Below are 17,344 nucleotides of genomic sequence, written 5' to 3'. Positions count from 1 at the left end.
CCATAAGAAACCCACCTGTATCCTGAGGGCAGTGAAGCAAGAAATCTGGACATCAGAGTGACTGGGCAAGTTAGAGCCAGTGACATAGTCGGGGCCATCTAGGCCCTTGATGGGCTCCTCTCTCATTCGACTCAACAGCTGGCTGTACTCTATTTTCTGGGCCTCAGATGGTGGAGTGTACGAGGTGTCATCTGCCACTCTGTGTATGTGTAGAGAGAACGAGAACAATAGATTATTTTTCAAGTCTCTTCAGTTGTCAACGGAATTATTAGATCTGTCGCAAAACCTAGTGAGCTGTCTTGTTGTCTACTGCCTGCATAGGCAGGTTCCTATTAAATGCTATCCAATCGAGTCTTCTTTGATAGGGTATATGTTAAGATGTGCGCATACGCTAAGCCTTTCAAGTCAGAACTATAAAGAATATTTTGGGCTTATCCCTCATGTTTTGTTCTGGTTATTTTGACCCAGAGGGAATATTTTTTTAAAAAAATCTAAATTAACGTTAATGCATTTGGACTGAGCAAAAAATTACTGATTTTGCTCACACAGGGTATAACAACTTATTAAACATTTTTTGGCTTTTTTTCTTTTTTTGTTACACTGGTGTTCCCCAAGTCGAAAATGACTGGGCAAAAAAAAGTGCCATGTTATTGCCAAATATAGGATTCAGTCTTGTTTTCTTTTAGTTAGGACAGGTTTTATTTATGTATTTATTTTTGGAACCGACTGATTGTAGGCCTCATTGATGTTATGTTTTTTGAGGAGAATAAACTTTTTTTCCACTCAATCATTAACCCCTGGTTTCACAGACAAGGCTTAAGATAGTCCAAGACTAAAATGTAGGTTTGAGCTGTCTCAACTGAAAATATCTTGCTCTGGCATATCTTAAAATATCTCTGTGCCATTGTTCTTTGTCAAGATTCACACCTGTAATGTTTTCTTCAACGGCATTTTTATAAAAGCTGCTTAATTTAACTAAGGCCTAGCCCTGGCTTAAGCTAAGCCCCATCTGTGAAACCGGGCCTAAGGTGAATAAGCTCAGATCAATGAAGCCTATGATCAATAAATTCCAAAAAGAAATACAAAACCTGTTCTAATTGAAGGAAAATTTTTTAAAAGGAGTGATTAATATATTTTTTGATGATAATGATTAATGAGAGATTTTTTAGAAGTTTTTTTGGCTGGTTGGTTTTGACAGAGAACACCAAATTAGGTAAAGGATTTTCAACAGCACAAGTGTTATGGCAGCATCCTAACAGCAGTGTAGAGTGAGTTTTCCATGAGGGATAAATATGGTCCTGGCTTGGAAACTGTGCAAAATAAGGTAGCATAAGGCAGCATTTGCTGCATGTTGTTTGGAATAGCATATGATGCTTTACAATACTGACTAGGTAGGTCTTGAAACAGAGCTGTTTTGTGTTATGAATTAGAGTACTGTGGTACAGACTTGAGGGATTGTGTGCAGGCTCTCCAGGCATCCAACTCTATGGACAACTGCTCTATCTGCAATGGCACAGCCACTTCTCTCCGCTTTAGCAGCTGACTAAAGGAGAGAGAAAGAAAGTCATTAATTGCAACCACCAGTAATTGAGTTGATATAAATCCCTAAATACTTGATATAAATCCCACAGTTAACATACCTTGTGTATTCATACAGTGCGGGCACTATACTTGAATACTGTCTCCCGATGGCTAATAGTGCACCAATATACCCACAGAGAATAAGCAACTCATTGCGTTCTCTAGCCAAAGGCAGAGAGAGAGAGAGAGAGAGAGAGAGAGAGAGAGAGAGAGAGAGAGAGAGAGAGAGAGAGAGAGAGAGAGAGAGATAGTGAGAAGACCATCTAATGACCGTAGAATGCTACTATAAATGACATCACTGACAAGAGTTTTTGAGGGAATGTAACTGACTTACTCACTACTCTTTGGAAGAATAAGACGGTCTGTTCTGATGTAGCTCAGCAGGTCTAGGATGTGGTACACAGAGTCCACTGTCCAGTCAGTAGAGCTCAGCTGCTCTATTGAGGGGAGAGAGAGTCAGTAATCGTTGGCTGTATTAAGATCTGGTCTTCAATGCAACAATTGTGCATTCAGATAACAAAATCTTGTGATGTCATCATGAATTGCTTATTGTTTAAGGTAGAAGGAAAAAAGGCAACCAGGCAACCTTGAGGTAACCAGCTTCAGGACTTTTTGTATATTCAACTTATGGAAAAAATGTTGCATCGAAATGTAACTTTTTTATTTTCATTAAAATCAATGTAATGTTCAATAATATATGTATTTTTATTTTATTTTGTATTTTGAGATAATTTTATGGTACTGATTAATATTTATGCAATAATTGTGATAATTAAAAAAAATATATATATATAAGTTGTTTTGTTATTATGTGTGAATAAAGGCTATTTAGTTGTTTCAGTTTATTTGCTCAATAAATAACAATACGATTTTTAGTTTTAAAAAGTTTTTGACAGGTGGTCTAATAAATTTGTTAAGCACTGTGTGTGTGTGTATATATATATATATATATATATATATATATATACATATATATACATATATATATATATATATATATACATATATATATATATATATAATATACATATACATATATATATATATATATATATATATATATAATATATATATATATATATATATCTTTATATATATATATATATATATATATATATATATATATATATATATATATACAGAATGAGCGTGTACTGGAAATAGCACTGCAATGAAATATGAAGTTGAAAAAGTTAGACACAGATACATTAACAGACACTCACCTTTGACATACATGATCCCAATGGGAAGGGCTTTTTCTGGTTCTGGGCTCAGGAGGTAATACTTTACTGCTTGAAAGATTTGTCCCTCAGCATGTGCACTTTCAGCAAGTTCTTTACATTCCTGTAAAGTTGGTAGACCACACTGAAAAAAAATTAAGAGTATTATTATGAATCATTATACTTAAATAAATGTGTCTTTACAGAAAATATTCACCATTTGCACTTCAAATAATAAACAATACTATACATTCTTGTTTGGTTCTTCACACTCAATGTGTGAATGGTTTTTATTTGGTTAAGGTTGAGCATTGGGATGTATGAATGAAGTAGTTACCTTTTCGTGAAGGTCGTTGATTTCGGTAGAGCTGCCAGGGTAGAAGGCACATAGTTTGGCTAACAAGATCTCATTATCAGGGATCATCTGGAGTAATCTGGCAGCAAGATCCCTGGGGAGTAGAAGACCCAGTGCAGCATTAGAAGAGTACAGGGGAAAAGGGAAAAGACAGACATGCCATTTATTCTGTGGAACACAAAAAGTGAGTTTACGAATATTCTAGTCATAAATTAAATGAGCGCTATTGAAAATCTTTCACTTTCATTTTTAATGTAAAAAAATTTAAAATAATACTGTCCACTTTTTGCGTTCCATAAAGGAAAAAAGTCAGAGAGGTTAGGAACATGACTGTGAGTAAATGATGGAAGAATTATGGGAGAACTATTCCTTTTAAAGTGCTACCTAGGAATAAAGAACATCAACAATTATTTATATTAACATGGGTAGTTAAAGTTGAATGAATGCATTGAAAAATGACAACAGATGAACACCTGAGGGGGCATCACAACTTGGTGAGTTATGATTTATAGTATTAAGAAAGATAAACTGTTATGAATAAGCATTTAAGCATATAAACCAGATGTACATTTGAGTGCCACAAAGGGGCAGATAAAATACCTGTATGCCACAGATGGAAAGCTAGAGAGAGATGGAAATGAAAAATGTAACAGGTGTGCAGTAAGGATGACTTTCAGAATCATGTCAACACTTCTGTACATGACTGATGATAAGAAATGGTTGCATTTAGAGGATAAGAGATGGGTTGCATTTAAGTGTGCAAACTATGACACTTTTGAACAAAAACTTGGTTCCCTTATTCAGACTTGACTTTAAGAAAAGATGCACTGATCTCATGGACCAGATTTATTCTTACCAGGTAGCAGTGGTCATGTATTTCCTGGCTAAGAGCTCCAGAACGTAGTGGGTGGCTTTACTGGCTGATTCTCCCAGGACTGTGCCCACACACACTGCCAGCTCCAGCTCATTGCCTCTGATCAGAGACGCCATAGCCAGCTGACACAAGGAGATAAAAACCTCTATTTTATCCTTCCCTAAACACTATATATGGGGTCAGTAAGATTATTATTTTGTTTAGCCAGTAGGCTTTAAATTGTTAAAGGTAAGATAAAATTCTACTTCTTCTGAACAGCAACACAACTGCTTTCAACATTGATAATAATAATAAATGTTCCTTGAGCTGGAAATCAGTATATTAGAATGATTTCTGAAGGACCATGTGACACTGAAGTCTAATGGCTGCTGAAAATTCAGCTTTTCCATTACAGGGACAAGTTACATTTGAAAATAAATTAGAATAGAAATTATCTTAAATTGTCCCAATAGGCTTCATCACGTTCTATAATTGTCTTAACATTGATATTACATTATTAGAGGTTGTCTGATTTTAAATATTGCTACAGGTGAGCTTACTTCTGCATTGTCTACAGCTAGATGACAGCAAGCAGCCAACACAGCACGGCCATCTTGGAAATACCACTCGGCCAGCTCTTTACACACTCTGTGCAACATCCTGGACAAAGAAGGGGAGAGGGTGTGAGAAAATAAGAGGTGAAATACTTGATTGCGGCTTAAATTGAGTATAACTTACCCACAGTATTTTTCTATGTTATCATTGTCTGAGTTTGCGGCGTGGTTTATTGATGTGATCTGAGGACCATTAATATTGCCCTCACAAGCCCCCTAATAAAACAAATCACATTCTCATTTATAATATAGCCTCATTTGTTATGACACTGAGCACAGAGGTTCACAGTCTTACAACAACTCTAAAATGGGTAAAAAGAAAGCAGCTCTCTGTACCTGAGCCACCAGCAAAGCTTCTTTCAGCTGACCTCTAGAGGTGAAGAAATTCACCAACTTCTTCACCTCACCAGTGGCAATGCAATACGGGATGACATCATCAGTGCCTTCTTGCATAAGCTGGTCTGCTCTCCTGCATCAAGCAGTTAATGAATGAGAATTCACTCACAACAATCAATTTAAAAATACAAAGGAGTATATGAGATACCTTTGCATAAGCTTTTTCCAGTATTTCATGGAGACACCAGGGGCCACAGAAAGAGCCTTCTCCCACTAAACATATGAAACAAAACATCATAAATATCCAAAATTGGTTCTGAAAGAAAATGATGGACCATCCATATGAGAAAACTGGTTCAGTAAGAATAAATAAGTAAATACTTTTATTCAGCAAGGATGCATTAAATTGATCAAAAGTGACAGTAAAGACACCTTTAATCTTAAAAAGATTTCTATATCAAATAAATGCTGTAATAATAAAAGGTTTTTGAGCAGCAATTCAGCATAGAAGAATGATTTCTTAAGGTTAATGTGTCACTGAAAACGGGAGTAATGGCTGCTGAAAATTCAGCTTTGTCTCATTTGATCTGTACTTGAGTTTGTTTTGAGCTGGTTTTTGCATGTTTCTAGGTGGTTTTCTGTGTTTGAACTCGTTTCCTTGTTAAATCAGTGTGTGATTGATTTCATGTACATGTCTCCTTTCATTGATTAGTTTGCTTTTGTGTATATATAGTCCTGTGTTTGCCCAACCCCAAAAAGAAGTATACTTTAAGTTTATTAATTAAGTATACTTAAGTAAAGTTCAAGTATATTTTAAAATATACTTTATGTAACAAGTATACAAATATCAGTATGCTAGTAGTATACTTGCAAGTGTAATATTTCAATACTGCTTGAGACTAAACTGGCCCACTTTCTAGTATATAAAAATATACTTTTAAGTATACTTTAAGTATAACAGTAGTGAACTTTAAGTACACAACTAGTTTAGCTATATGTTTTTAGTTTGTACTGCAACTATACTTAAAGTGAACTTAAATGTATACTTATAGTTTACTAATAAAATACTTATAGCATTTTTAGTACACTTTGAAGTATAGTCTCATTAAACTACTAGTTTAGTAGTTTTATGCTGCAAGTATTCTCGTAAGTTTGCATTTAATAAAATAACTGCTGCGAATAAAATATCCTTGCTGCAACCGATCATGACAAGCTTTGCCATCACAGGAATAAAATACATTTTAAAATATATCAACATAGATTTTTTTTTTTTTAATTGTAACATTCACAATATTACTGTTTGTACTGTATTTGTAATCAAATGAATGCAGCCTTGAGAGAGACAGCCTTGAAAGTAGGGATGTGCCCGAAAAGTGAATCCGAATTAGGAAAGGCACAGAAAATGAATAACATGTTCTACGGAGCCACTGAAGGGACATGTTAGCCGCTTGCTAGCGGTAGCCTGTTACATTACAGTACATAAAATTTAAATTACCACTTAAACAGAGTAAGGAGAGATGACTGATAGGACAATGGCGAAGATTTGCAGATCCTGAGCACTACTGACAAAAATCTAATCTTGTGAAATGTGAGGTAAGTTCTGCTGCTCCGTAGTATACATACAGAGTACGTGTGATTGTGAATCTCGAAAGTGAAAGTAAAAAGCAAGCGTGCATTCAAAAGCGATTTCAATGCCCTGCATATTGATAGCGGCTTCCTGATGCCCGCAATTTATATACAGTATAATTACCCAACGATATACTTGCGAGAGAAAGCATTGAAATATATTTTTTCCCTTTAGGGCTTCTGTAGAACACTTTATTTGTTTTGTGTGCCTTTCAAAAATTCGGATTCACTATTCGGGCACATCCTTACTTGAAAGAGAGAGACTTTTTTTTAATTCAAAATCTTACTGACCCCAAACATTTGAATGGTAGCGCATGAATATCAATTTATTAGGGCTGTCAATGTTACTTTAGCATGATTATAAAATAATTTTTATATAAAAAAACAACAACTCTAAAATAAAACATTTAATCCACTCAATTAATCCACAATTAAATCCTGACCCATCAGCAAATATTGATATGTTATTAAATAGATTACTTAAGCAGCATATTGATATAATGAATGTATTAAAAAAATGTACATGGCTTTTCAGTCTTTACCTCTCCTAGTTCCACCATAAGCTCACAGTATCTTTGGATTTGACCAAGTCTGATATGGATTTCTGCTGCATTCTTGAGCCTTTCCTCTTTACTAGGCGCTCCAATACCACCGCCAAACTTTGACATCTTTACTATAGTCAGCTCTTGTGCTTCAGACTACAGGAAAGACACAAGCAGTGAAATTGACGAAAACTTAATATATTGATAATGTTCACCAAAAGCTTGCAGGACTTCAGTTGTGACACTATTAGAACGTTACATAACTATTTATCCACTCACAGTTTTGAAGCGGACCAGATGTTTCATATGCATGATGCCCTGTCCATAGTTCTGTGGAAGAAGACTATCATCCTGTCCATTGATTACAGCAACCAGATCCCAAAGGTTATGACTCCCACCTGGTGGCTAAAAATAGAAAACAAATAGCCTATTATTTAGACTCCTTAATAAAGTCCTGTGAAAGTTCTGTGTTGAGATTCACTCACTGAGAAACACTCAGAGAACCATCGGAGCTTCTTCATGCGCACGTCATTAGAGAGCTTATCCAGCTCCTGTTTAATATCTTTGGAACTTTTTCCACACAGGAGGGGAGGAGCTCCAGGCACCATGGCACGATCTACACTTAAGAAATAAATATGTTTTAATGTCTTTACAAAACCAACACATACAGACAGTATATAATATGTGGATGTGTTTTAACCTGTGTTGCCAATGATGTCATCCCAGCTGTGGTCAGTAAGGATGTTGACAACTAAGGGAGCAATTAGAGGAGTGAGCGACCAAAGTCTGACCGTAGAGTCTCTGGAGCAGGAAGCCATGGTGAACGGACGGTTGGGGTGACATGTCAGACCTGGGGGATTTTATACGGTTGACAAGGCTGCATAAATAACATATTATTACCTTGGAATGACACAAAATTATGTATGAGTGTTCCTACTACTGTATGTATAATTCTACTAAAAATAAGTGTTCCTGTTACATATTTAGGGCTCTTAACTATTCAATGTTCCGCTTTTCCTGCCTCCATTTATAGAATCTGAATCAGTCAACTGTGTCTAGCTATCACACTGTACCCAGTTTTTGAACACTTAAAAAGTAAATAGTCTATGTGCCAAATTAATCCACAGTGTATAAAATCATAATTCTGTCTGCAGCATATACATTTAATACCCTACCATAGACATCAGCTCCATGGTCATATACAGTGTCTAGACAGGTGCCATCTCTGGTGTCCCAGACACGGATGGTGTAGTCCCAGCTCCCTGAGGTCAAAAGGTACGGCACCTCTGTGTTCCACATGAGACCCCGTACAGGAGCGGTATGGCCACTCAGCACGTTAATGCAGGCATCTTGGGTATAATCCCAGATACGGACAGTCCTAGTTGACATGCACACAGAAATACATACAAGTTAAAGGTGCTCTCAGTGGTTTTTTGGTTTATGTTGTTTTGAACACTGATAAGGATATGAGTGTCACATCACACATAAATTCACAGTGCCAGAGTGGAATTCCCCTTTTCATAGTCAGCCATGATTAATTTATTCCAAGTTTTTATTAGCATCATGATATAAATACGATGATTTGCACGGCAGCTCATTGCAGGCTTTATAGGCTAATTATATGGGTACCATTTATTGCACAAATAGTGAAATACCAGGTTTTATTAGCATTAAAATTTACAGAGAATAAAGTGCATCAGGAAAAAAAAAATATTTTATTTTTTTCAAATTTCAGCAAAAACTGTAAATCAAAGCAGTTTTATTTAAAAATCTAATTTGATGAATGATTCATTTAGTTATACTATTTTTATTATAATTATATTTAATTATACAATTACTTTTATTTAAAAATATATATTTTTTTGTGCTTTGTTTGTGTTTTTTTAAGTTTAATAATTTTCTTTTTTGATAAAAGTATTCATTTTATTTTCAAAAATATACAGTGTAAATGAGGATTTTGATGGGATTATTACCCATCATCTGAGCCGCTGCACAGTATGCCCTCTCTAAGTGGTGACCAACGCACATGGAATACTTTGGCCGTGTGACCTGTAAAGACTTTTAGTGGCTGGTCTGAACTGGTAGCCAAGTAATAGACTCGAACATTCTTGTCTTCACAGCCAGTGGCAATCATATCTCTGTGTGAGTGCGAGAGAGAGAGAGAAAGAGACAGAGAGTGAGATTGAGAGAAAGAGTGACACACAATGTATTATAATTGTGATCACAAGAGAAAACAACACTGGTAAAAAAAAAAAAAAAACATTCTAACATCTGTTTATGAAACTGGTTAATACACATACTTGTTATTTTGACTCCAGTCACAGCCAAATACTGCTGCTGGATGTTTGTATTTGTGCAACACTTTGCCATCAAGGGTTCGAATTATGCTGAAAGAAAAAGGACAATTCGGAATGTCATGTCTATGAGGATAATATGGCTTCATAACTTTAGGGTGACCAAACGTGCCATTTTCCCAGGACACGTCCTGGCCAGGATTTCTATATTGACTAAAATATCCAGGTTTTGGCTTTGGTTTCCTGTTTACATACTTAATGAAGGTAATGATCGTTTGACCAGTAACATGCAGACTTTGTACGTAATCGACCAATCGTGGTGCGTGAGAAGGTGGGATCTACAGAGAACAGTCAAAGCGATGCAAATACATGTACATATTAGTGTTCGACTTGAAGCAGCACTGAGCATACCGATCGGTGTATGACATCAAAGTACCGTGAGAGTGATTCAAAAGCACAAGAAACTGTCTGCTCTCTAGAGCTCTCACAGTACTTTGTCATGCAACAATTGGTCTGCGCAGCGTGTCCTGGGAAAATGGCACGTTTGATCACCCTACATAACTTGGATGGTGTCACGAGCACCAGCTGGAGTGCCCTTGATAACCACCAGAGGGCACTCCATCCCATCCCGCTGTCACTAATTCTTGGACTTCATTTCCCATAATCCTTTGGCCAGACTCAGCACTCATTGTTTGCACCTGTGTCCTATTAACCCTGCATGCTCACCCTATATAAGCCTGGATCATTTTTGTCATTCATGGCTAAGTCTGGCTAGTGTCAGCTACATTTCTAAGCTTTGTTTCCTGTTTCTTCCTGGTCTTGTTACGCTGCCTGTTTTTGGGTTACCCTTTTGCCTGTGATTTTGCCTTTCTGTTATTAGTGGTGGGCAGAGCGAGTCTTCATGAAACACTGAAACAGTCGAAGCAAATGTGCTGAGGCTTCGAAACAATTCGATACCCATATCTATGGTGACATCTAGTGGTAATTTTGAAGTATTGCTCTGAAACCGCATTGATAGGGAAATCAGTTGAGTTGAACTGACAAATTATAAGGTATATGTTGTGCTAGGCATTCCACCATGTGAGCTAGGGGAAAGGTTAGTGAGCACGACTGGCATGTTGTTAGAACCTGTCACTTTAGGAATCTGGGTGAAGTGTAAATATAATTATAAAAAATATTTGAAAGTTGTTTTTATTGTTCTGTTCTTTTAATGTGTTGTAACATCTCTCTGACAACTGAATGAACTCTTTGTTAATATGTTATTTTGGTCATGGCATTTTTTACATATAAAGATTTTAATTTAAATATATTAATTGTTCTGCTGCATTAACTCCACTTTTATACTTTGCGGAAGTTAGGTTAAGACAGATGTGCGATTGTGTGGTTTGTTCCCGACATTGTTGATCAAAAGAAGATTCGGGTCTCAAAACACTTGTGAAACGCCCCGATGCTTTGAATCGCCTTGGTCACGTGACATGAGGGGTTTCGAATTGCACTTTGAAAGTGAAAAAAAGTGACAACATACAGTCAAGTATGGTGACTCATACTCAGAATTCATGCTCTGCATTTAACCCATCCAAAGTGTACACACACAGCAGTGAACACACACCCGGAGCAGTGGGCAGCCATTTATGCTGTAGCGCCCGGGGAGCAGTTGGGGGTTCGGTGCCTTACTCAAGGCACCTCATTCGTGGTATTGCTGGCCCAAGACTCGATTCCACAACCTTAGGGTTAGGAGTCAAACTCTCTAACCATTAGGCCACGACTTGCCCTAAGTGTAGCAGTGTTTTGAAACATCTGTGCTTCGGGGTCTCGACACCGTGTCGAAACGTCAGTTTCACATCAGCCATCCCTAGTTGTTATCATCTGGACTTATTACTTGTGTACATGACCTTGTGCCTGTTTCTGGACTTTGATTGTGGATTACCCCTTCATTAATTATACTGCGTTTGGAACCTCTACCTTCATGCCACTGTGCAGTTCATGACAGATGGACTAAGCAGAAACTTGTGAGAATGCTATTCAAAATTGAAACAGACTTACCAAAATCCATCACCACTGCATGTGGCTATTCTTTTGGAATCTTTATGGCTCCAAGCAACGCAAAAAATACCATTCTTCCCGTGCTGCAACACAATTGCCGTCAAAATAAAGACCCATGCTAATTGTGAATATTGTGCAATTAAAACAACAATAAATATGTAAATGAAATCTCATAATTTAAAATTATTCATTCTAAATAATTAACTGTTAAAACTCTGGATAAACCAGAGTTCAATAAAAAAAACAAGAACTTAAATTTTGTTAAATGCTTGCCTCATTAAATCTTGTGATCATTTTCCCTTTTTTTACATCCCAAATGAAGGCACCATTCCTTGATGTGGCTCCTGCTATGCAGTTCAAGTCTCCCGGGTTACAGTGAAAAAGAGAAATGAAGAAAAGAGTTTTATGAATAGCCACAAAACCTTTCTGAAACTTCAATGATAACAAGGTCTGTGTATCGTTCTTACCAGGGGCCCACGACAGAGAGTAAACCACTCCCTCATTGCCTGGAGATGTGTATACAGCAGTTAAGGTGTTTATATCCCAAACTTTTATAGTGCCATCAAATGAAGCTGTAGCAAGAAGGTTTGGGTCATCTGGCTTGAATTTGCAGTCAAAGATGGTTTCAACATGACCCTGTTACAAAAAGAATGTCATTAAGCCATAAAACCATTCATGCTTGTATTATAATTGTATAATCATTATGACTGCATTCTTGATTTAAGTGTTATTATTGTTAGTTAAAACTAAACTCTTAAAAAATTTTTTATTAATTGACATAAAGCTGAAATAAAATATAAATATTAAATGAAAAACGTATAGAATTTGATGAAATGAAAATGAGAAATATTGCCTTGCCTTGGCAACCAACTGAAACAAAATTAATTTAAGTTGAAGTAGTAAAATAACTAAACCTAGAATAAAAATAAATGAAAGCTAAACAGAAATGTAAAAACACAAATAAAATGACAAAAGCACAAAATTGCCCAAATTTAAACTAAAATAAAATGAAATCAGAAAATATAAAAAAATAAAAGCTAATTGAGAATATTACTTAAAACTATAATTAATATTATATTAAACAACAGCATATTCAGATTCTGATTCGCTGACAAACTTGACACTGAATAAAAATACAGTAAAAAAAATATGTGGTAATGTATGTGACAGTCAAAAGGTGAGCCAGACAAAAGGTGCTTTGTAGGAAAAAGTTTGGCACATGTCTTGAAATAACCATAAGTACATATGGTATTAGTGCTATAAACAAAATAATTGAGTTCAGTCTGATGACTTATTGAAAATGAATGCAGGACCACTTCAGAAAATTAATGCTCACCCGAGGTCTGCACATTTTGCTTTGCATTGTGGGCGTATTAATTTATGATAATTCAGTGGTCAATTATTGTTTACTTAACAATGGGATGAAAATGTTTTGTTGCATTTTCTTTGACAGTAATAACAAACAAGGCAACTTAAAGAGCTGTTTGTCTGAGAAAATAACATGTATATTGCTGAAATGATTAGGTGACCTTTAAAATCAGCACAAGGACTGAAGGGCACCTCTTCAACAGCAAGATGACTAATATAAAATATAATTTTAAGCTTTAGGTGCTTGCATCAATGCATTTACTGTATAATTACAATATAAACTAAAAATAAATCCCTGTTTTTTAAGTGTAGAATATTTTCATGATATTAAATATAAAAACGGTTTTTCAATATAAGTTAGCCCACAGGTAACAACATGCCACTTTTCCTACCAGATCCCGCAGGAAGTCCCACTTTTTGGTGCCCATATCATACAGTCCAACCCCCCCGTCCATGAAACAGCAGACAGCGTGGCCGGGTGGCAGGGAGAAGGCCTGGTTCTGTGAAAGAGTAGGTGGAGGCACAGCCTCGCTAGTGGAGGAGGTGTAGTGATTCTTGGAAGGGGAATTCGAGCTAAAGGCTAAAAGATAGATGACAACATTGACTATGTTTACTTGTGCACCAATAATCTGCTTATTTCAATTAATCAGAGTAAGGATTAAGAAGTTTACATGACATAAACAAACCTCTTCAATCCCGTTTTCATGCAATTTTCATTATTCTGATTATTTTCTATGAAATGAGGTTATTTTTACTGCCAATTACTACAAATGATAAACTCAGATACAGTAGGTGTGTTACTGGCCACTGTTTTAACCTACTTAAGTCAAATGCGAAACACATTTCTATGGACGTATTGGATCTTATTTGGCACCGCGATGAAAATTAAATGTGATAGCAATGCCACTGCAAATGAGGTTGCATATGCTGCCGTCACATTCTTTGCGCCATCTCTGGATGATTATTTCCCTTACGAAAAAGAAGTTTATTCAAGTGTGCTATTAGTATACTTCTTTTAAACTAAAAATATTAAAGTATGCTTTTAGTTTACTTTTTATGTACTTCTCAGAAATGGGCTTTATGTACTTCTCAGAAATATAATTAAATTGACATTTAAGTTTACTTGACTTATACTTACAAAAAGTCTAAATATATTTTAACTATACTTGTGCTCCTAGAATCCGTGTTTTCATTGTTATATGGTAGAGGGCGCTAGTACACATTTTGTACAGAATTTCCAAAAAAAACACAAGTGAAGAAGAAAAAGAAACAACAGATACTAACACATGTAACACGATCATCTGACATGAAAAGGAACAACAACTGTAACGTTATGGAATAAAATGTTGACCGATGAAGAGGTAATAATTACAGTCAAGCTTTGGGGTGTTGATCGACTCCATCTACTTTTTGATTATCATTCTGAATCCAATTCATAGTCTTTTTTCAGCTTTTTGTACAAAATGTTATTTATTTATTTATTTTTTAAACTTAGCCACATTAAAGTGTTTAAAAAAAGAATGTATGAAGCTAGAATAAAATGTTTTTGTTTACAAGCAGATACCCTGTTCTTTCTTTGGATGTTTTATATGTTCAGATATTCATATAACAAAATATATACAAATTGAAACCTAAATAGGGACATAGTAGTATACTTAAAGTATAATGTAAAGTTAATTTAAAGAAAACTTATGAGTATACTTGCAGTATAAAACTACTAAACCGGTAGTTTACTGAGACTATACTTCAAAGTGTACAAAGTATTAAATTAGTAAACTATCAGTATACCTATAAGTTCACTTTTAGTATAATTGCAGTACAAACTACAAACATACTACTTTTTGGTAAGGGAAGGAACAGAGACTCTGGTGACTGTTGTGCAGACAGTTCAGCATTTTTGAGGGAAAACTTTGAAACTCTGTTCAGTCATGGAGTTGTGTGAACAGCACACGTCATCCGTGCACATCTCACACACTTGGTCAGAATAGAAAAGATGTGTGTTAAGGTGTTTACATGGCAGTTTATTGTGATTAAAATTGGCATACGCCACATATTTTACTAACTTTATGAGCTTAATCACATAAATTTGATCAAAGTTTTGTGTTTACATTAGATAAAGTTTAATCGCAATATTGCCTATATCTCATTATAATCACATTATGAGGGTGCATGTAAACATAGTCAATGTAATGGAGAACACAGTATACAGAAGTGATAAAAAACAATACATACATTTCTTCGCTGGTGGGGAATTTAAAACATGAAGTGCATGGAAGCCGGTTTTCTTCAGTCTGAAGTTATCCAGAGGTGTCGCTCTTGATACGTTCCATATTCTCAGCATGCCAACTTGAGAATCGAGAATTCAATATAAAAAAGATTTTACTGATGCAATTATACAAATGCATGATTGAGTGTTCCATTTCAAACTACCATTACACCCCTGCTGTTTTACGTTAAAATGTAAAAGTAATTAATAATTAAGTGAGAGTTCTAAAATCAGATAAAAGTTGGCCTGTTGATCTAAAAACTAGCATTTCCCACTGGTGCTTCTGTGAGTATTTATCTTACCCCCTGTGATAAACATGCCAGGGGCACTGGGTACCCAGGCCAGGCACTGCACAGAGGCAGCGGCGCTGGGGAAACTAAAGGTAGTGATGCAGGATAAAGATTCAGAGTCCAGCAGTCTGATGCCATTGTGCATGTTGGCAACAAGCAGATAGTCTGTGCTCAGAGGGTCCCACTCTAGAGCTGTGACAGGGTCTTCTTCATCTGTGCCTTCTAACGACTCAGGACGCAGTACATGCTTCTGATTCTTTGAGCCTAAAGTAATATAATTAAAAGAACTGCAAGTTATTTTGCATCTTAGTCTCAGGCAATTGGGCAAAAAGACACAAATATAGGCACAAATAATAATATGAACCGCATTTAATCTGGACATAGTTCATATTATTATTTATTATATATTATTATAATTATTATTATTATATATTTGTATAATTTTTTTTTTTAACTGCAGTATGTTGATGTCATGTTAGATTTTAGTATTTTGTATTAAACAGAAAATTTTGTCTATTTACTCACCCTCATGTTAGTCCAAACCTACATGACTTTCTTTCTTCCTCTGTGGCTGCCCCCAGGAATTGCATAGTAGGTAAAAAATTTGGTTTGAAACTTACTTTGCGACCACAAAAAATAGTATGTTCTATATAGAATGAATGTAATAATATATCCGCCATGCTGTCATTGTCTTGTGACCTATGGCGTGTCGCTTCTCTGCCATTCACAAATCCTCTGTCGTGGCCTCATGGGATAGTAAAGTATCCATTTGATGCACACTTTTTAAATCTCCATGAATTCGGAACATACTATATACCTTACATACTATTTTTCATCTACTACCGTATATAGTATTGAAGTAGTTCGGACACAAGGTGTTTGGTCAAAATTGTTTGGTTAACATTCTACAAAATATCTTTGTGTTCCTCGGAAGAAAGAAAAGGATAAAGGTTTGAAGTGACATGTTTTCTCTATATATATATAAAAAATAAAAAAACATGAACCAACATGAGCAGTCATGCTACCTGGTTGAAAGATGGACAAACTGCCATCAGTGTGTCCAAATACAACTTTTCCCTTCTTTTGTGGATGCCATCGGAACAGGCAGATATCTGAGAGGAAACTGTGAGCCTCCTTGTGCACTGTGACTCCTAAGTCTGGCCCAGAGGTGGTCCATATATACAGAGGACCCCGGTGGGATACGAACGCAATGCTATCACCTGCATTCCAGCACCAGCTTAGAGAGGCTGGGATACCTGAAAAACACCTGTTTAGCCAAGTTCAAGACCTCACATGAATTAATCGCAAACAGAAACAGGCATTTTGAGTGATGTCTTGGAGGACACTGTCAGGTGGAATATGGGTCCTGAGGTGGTGTGTATTTCTTTGGTTACTACTGTAAGTGTGCTGGAACCGGTACCTTTGGTGTTGTCAAGCCGTGTAACTGCCTTTTGCTCGGCTACATTCCAGATGATGAGCAGGTTATCAGCGCTAGCACTGGCAAACACCTCAGGGTTGTGTGGACACCACGATATAGCTGTGATTGTCTTTTTGTGTTCAGACATGATTGCTCGCAGCTTAAACTCATTATATCTGTGATCAAGCTAGAAAGACAGACTTCAATCAGTGCCACTCAAAAAAATAAAAAATAAAAAATAAATAAATAAAATTCAAGACATTTGTAGGATGTTGCAGGGTTCACCAAAAAAATTCCAATTCAATAAGAATATTTTTAAAGGGGTCCTATTATGCTTTTTCACTTTTTTCAACTTTTGTTAGTCTGTAATGTTGCTGTTTGAGCATAAAAAAGATCTGTAAAGTTACAAAGCTCAAAGCCCATTTCAAAAGGAGATATTTTATTTAACAGAAATCACTTTTCAAAAACTACAACGAACAACTTGTTTGGACTACAGTTATTTTCCGGGATTTGTGATATCAAGACAGACGAATGGGACG

The 17,344-nt window shown here is 36.0% G+C and overlaps 1 protein-coding gene across 8 annotated transcripts in view; it reads right to left on the bottom strand.

The window, feature by feature from the left end:
• Positions 1–17,344, bottom strand: part of LOC109061937 (WD repeat-containing protein 17-like) — a 29,760-nt gene that overhangs the window by 1,284 nt on the left and 11,132 nt on the right. For 2 of the 8 annotated variants that reach the window (XM_042758569.1, XM_042758576.1), the window contains exons 3-27: positions 15,402–15,652; positions 15,065–15,188; positions 13,225–13,412; positions 11,932–12,100; positions 11,738–11,829; positions 11,465–11,547; positions 9,428–9,514; positions 9,101–9,265; positions 8,303–8,505; positions 7,828–7,977; positions 7,613–7,743; positions 7,407–7,532; positions 7,128–7,283; positions 5,168–5,232; positions 4,960–5,092; positions 4,748–4,839; positions 4,570–4,669; positions 4,013–4,152; positions 3,757–3,777; positions 3,139–3,250; positions 2,805–2,946; positions 1,916–2,018; positions 1,641–1,742; positions 1,448–1,543; positions 16–199 (exon numbers count right to left, since the gene is read on the bottom strand). In XM_042758569.1, the coding sequence (XP_042614503.1) occupies positions 16–199; positions 1,448–1,543; positions 1,641–1,742; positions 1,916–2,018; positions 2,805–2,946; positions 3,139–3,250; positions 3,757–3,777; positions 4,013–4,152; positions 4,570–4,669; positions 4,748–4,839; positions 4,960–5,092; positions 5,168–5,232; positions 7,128–7,283; positions 7,407–7,532; positions 7,613–7,743; positions 7,828–7,977; positions 8,303–8,505; positions 9,101–9,265; positions 9,428–9,514; positions 11,465–11,547; positions 11,738–11,829; positions 11,932–12,100; positions 13,225–13,412; positions 15,065–15,188; positions 15,402–15,652 (3,215 nt within the window). Of the gene's footprint in view, positions 1–15; positions 200–1,447; positions 1,544–1,640; positions 1,743–1,915; positions 2,019–2,804; positions 2,947–3,138; positions 3,251–3,756; positions 3,778–4,012; positions 4,153–4,569; positions 4,670–4,747; positions 4,840–4,959; positions 5,093–5,167; positions 5,233–7,127; positions 7,284–7,406; positions 7,533–7,612; positions 7,744–7,827; positions 7,978–8,302; positions 8,506–9,100; positions 9,266–9,427; positions 9,515–11,464; positions 11,548–11,737; positions 11,830–11,931; positions 12,101–13,224; positions 13,413–15,064; positions 15,189–15,400; positions 15,653–16,413; positions 16,993–17,344 lie in introns of those variants that run through there. The other 6 variants (XM_042758550.1, XM_042758559.1, XM_042758592.1 and 3 more) reach the window with 6 other exon arrangements.

Source organism: Cyprinus carpio, chromosome A1 (assembly GCF_018340385.1).
Source record: "Cyprinus carpio isolate SPL01 chromosome A1, ASM1834038v1, whole genome shotgun sequence".
Lineage (NCBI taxonomy): Eukaryota > Metazoa > Chordata > Actinopteri > Cypriniformes > Cyprinidae > Cyprinus > Cyprinus carpio.
The sequence above is the reverse complement of the archived record's forward strand: the minus strand, read 5'-3'. Positions and strand labels throughout refer to the sequence as shown.